The sequence below is a fragment of the Cyprinodon variegatus genome, unplaced genomic scaffold (assembly GCF_000732505.1).
Source record: "Cyprinodon variegatus isolate N-32 unplaced genomic scaffold, C_variegatus-1.0 Scaffold1409, whole genome shotgun sequence".
Classification (NCBI taxonomy): Eukaryota; Metazoa; Chordata; class Actinopteri; order Cyprinodontiformes; family Cyprinodontidae; genus Cyprinodon; species Cyprinodon variegatus.
In genome coordinates, this window is record NW_015151862.1 from 117,759 (window position 1) to 119,358 (window position 1,600).

At 47.1% G+C, this 1,600-nt stretch overlaps 1 protein-coding gene across 1 annotated transcript in view; it reads left to right on the plus strand.

Moving 5' to 3' along the window:
* LOC107103271 (L-amino-acid oxidase-like) overlaps positions 1-1,095 on the plus strand; it is a 20,262-nt gene extending 19,167 nt beyond the window's left edge. Inside the window, exon 8 of the mRNA XM_015402913.1 lies at positions 161-1,095. Within this exon, the coding sequence (XP_015258399.1) occupies positions 161-929 (769 nt within the window). The 3' untranslated portion in view covers positions 930-1,095. The remainder of the gene's footprint in view (positions 1-160) is intronic.
* Positions 1,096-1,600: the final 505 nt, after the last annotated feature.

Genomic DNA, 1,600 nt, shown 5'->3' on the forward strand with positions numbered 1-1,600 from the left:
TTTCAGAAGTTTGAATTCTGAATATGACTTTTCCTTTAAACAACTTGGTTCCTGACTAACTCTGTGAACCGAAGGATACAGAGGATGAAGCAGAAATAGTTTTGAATCATCATATTTGTCTAAAAGCACAATAACTTGTAATTTTGTCTGATTTCTCCAGGTACTTTGAGGTGACGGATGGTTTCGATCACCTGCCCAGAGCTTTCTACCAACTGTTAAACTCCACCATCCTGCTGAACTCCAAGGTGAAGCTAATCGACCAAACGGGCGGCGGTAACGTGACTGTAACTTACGAGGACCGGCGTGACTCTGGGTCTCTGTCAAACCTGACGGTGGACTACGCCCTTGTTACGGCCACAGCCAAGGCCACCCTCTTCATCGACTTCCAGCCCCCCCTGTCCGGTGATAAGATGGAGGCCCTGCGCTCTGTTCATTACGCCAGCTCCACAAAGGTGGTGCTCAGCTTCAAAAAACGCTTCTGGGAGGAAGAGGGCATCAGAGGAGGGAAGAGCATCACCGACCGGCCTTCCCGCTTCATCTACTACCCCAGCCACAGTTTCCCAGGCACCACTGCGGGGGCCCTCCTGGCTTCCTACACCTGTTCCGATGACTCCACCCTCTTCCAGGGGATGAGTGAGGAGGACCTGATGGCTGTAGCTCTGGAGGACTTGGTGAAAATCCACGGGGAGTATATCCGACCGCTGTGCACCGGGGGGCTGGTGAAGAAGTGGGGCCTGGACCCTTACAGTCTTGGAGCCTTTGCCCTGTTCACGCCCTACCAGCAGGGACACTACGCCAGAGAGCTGTTCCAGAGCGAGGGACGCGTCCACTTCGCCGGGGAGCACACAGCGACCCCTCATGGCTGGATAGAAACTGCCATGAAGTCCGCTTTAAGAGCAGCCAAGAACATCAACAGCTTGACTCTGTAGCTTCATGTCTGTTCAAGATTTTTTACCTTTAACTTTTTTTACTCATCAGCTCCAAGATATTCACTGCTTCATCCTCAAATCTGATGTTATGTCTGTTTTATTGTGAAATGGAGAAATGAAGGAAACAAACAGTTGATAAAGTCACTGAAAGTTATGGTGGTTCTTGAACGGACGGCATCCCTGGAGAGCATTGAAGGGGTCATACAGGGCTCGATGTTAACCATCGCCCGATCTCTCGGGGCAAGTACTTTTTATTGTCGGGAGAGTACAAATTTCATTGCATTTGCCCGCCGGGCAAGTGCAATGATCGCAAAAAAAAATTATTTATCACTCAAAATTACTTTAAAATCACCAACATGCGCTGAAAACGACCCAGCCGGCGCCATTTTTGTTGTTTTGTACACATTCTCGCGTGATTTGAAAAAAAACGCGTGATTTTCTGCCAGAAGGCGTGATTTACTTGTGATTTTTGTCAATTTAGCGGTAATTTTGATGTAGTTACCAAAACGACAAACAAGCTAGAAAGCGCTATCATATGGCAGCCTTCTGTACAGTGATGCAGGTCATACATTAAAAAAATGTTCATTACATTTTTTTCTCTCAGACATTGGAGAGGTGCATTTAAATGTTATAGAGCTAAACATGTTAGATTGGTGACCTGTTATGTTATT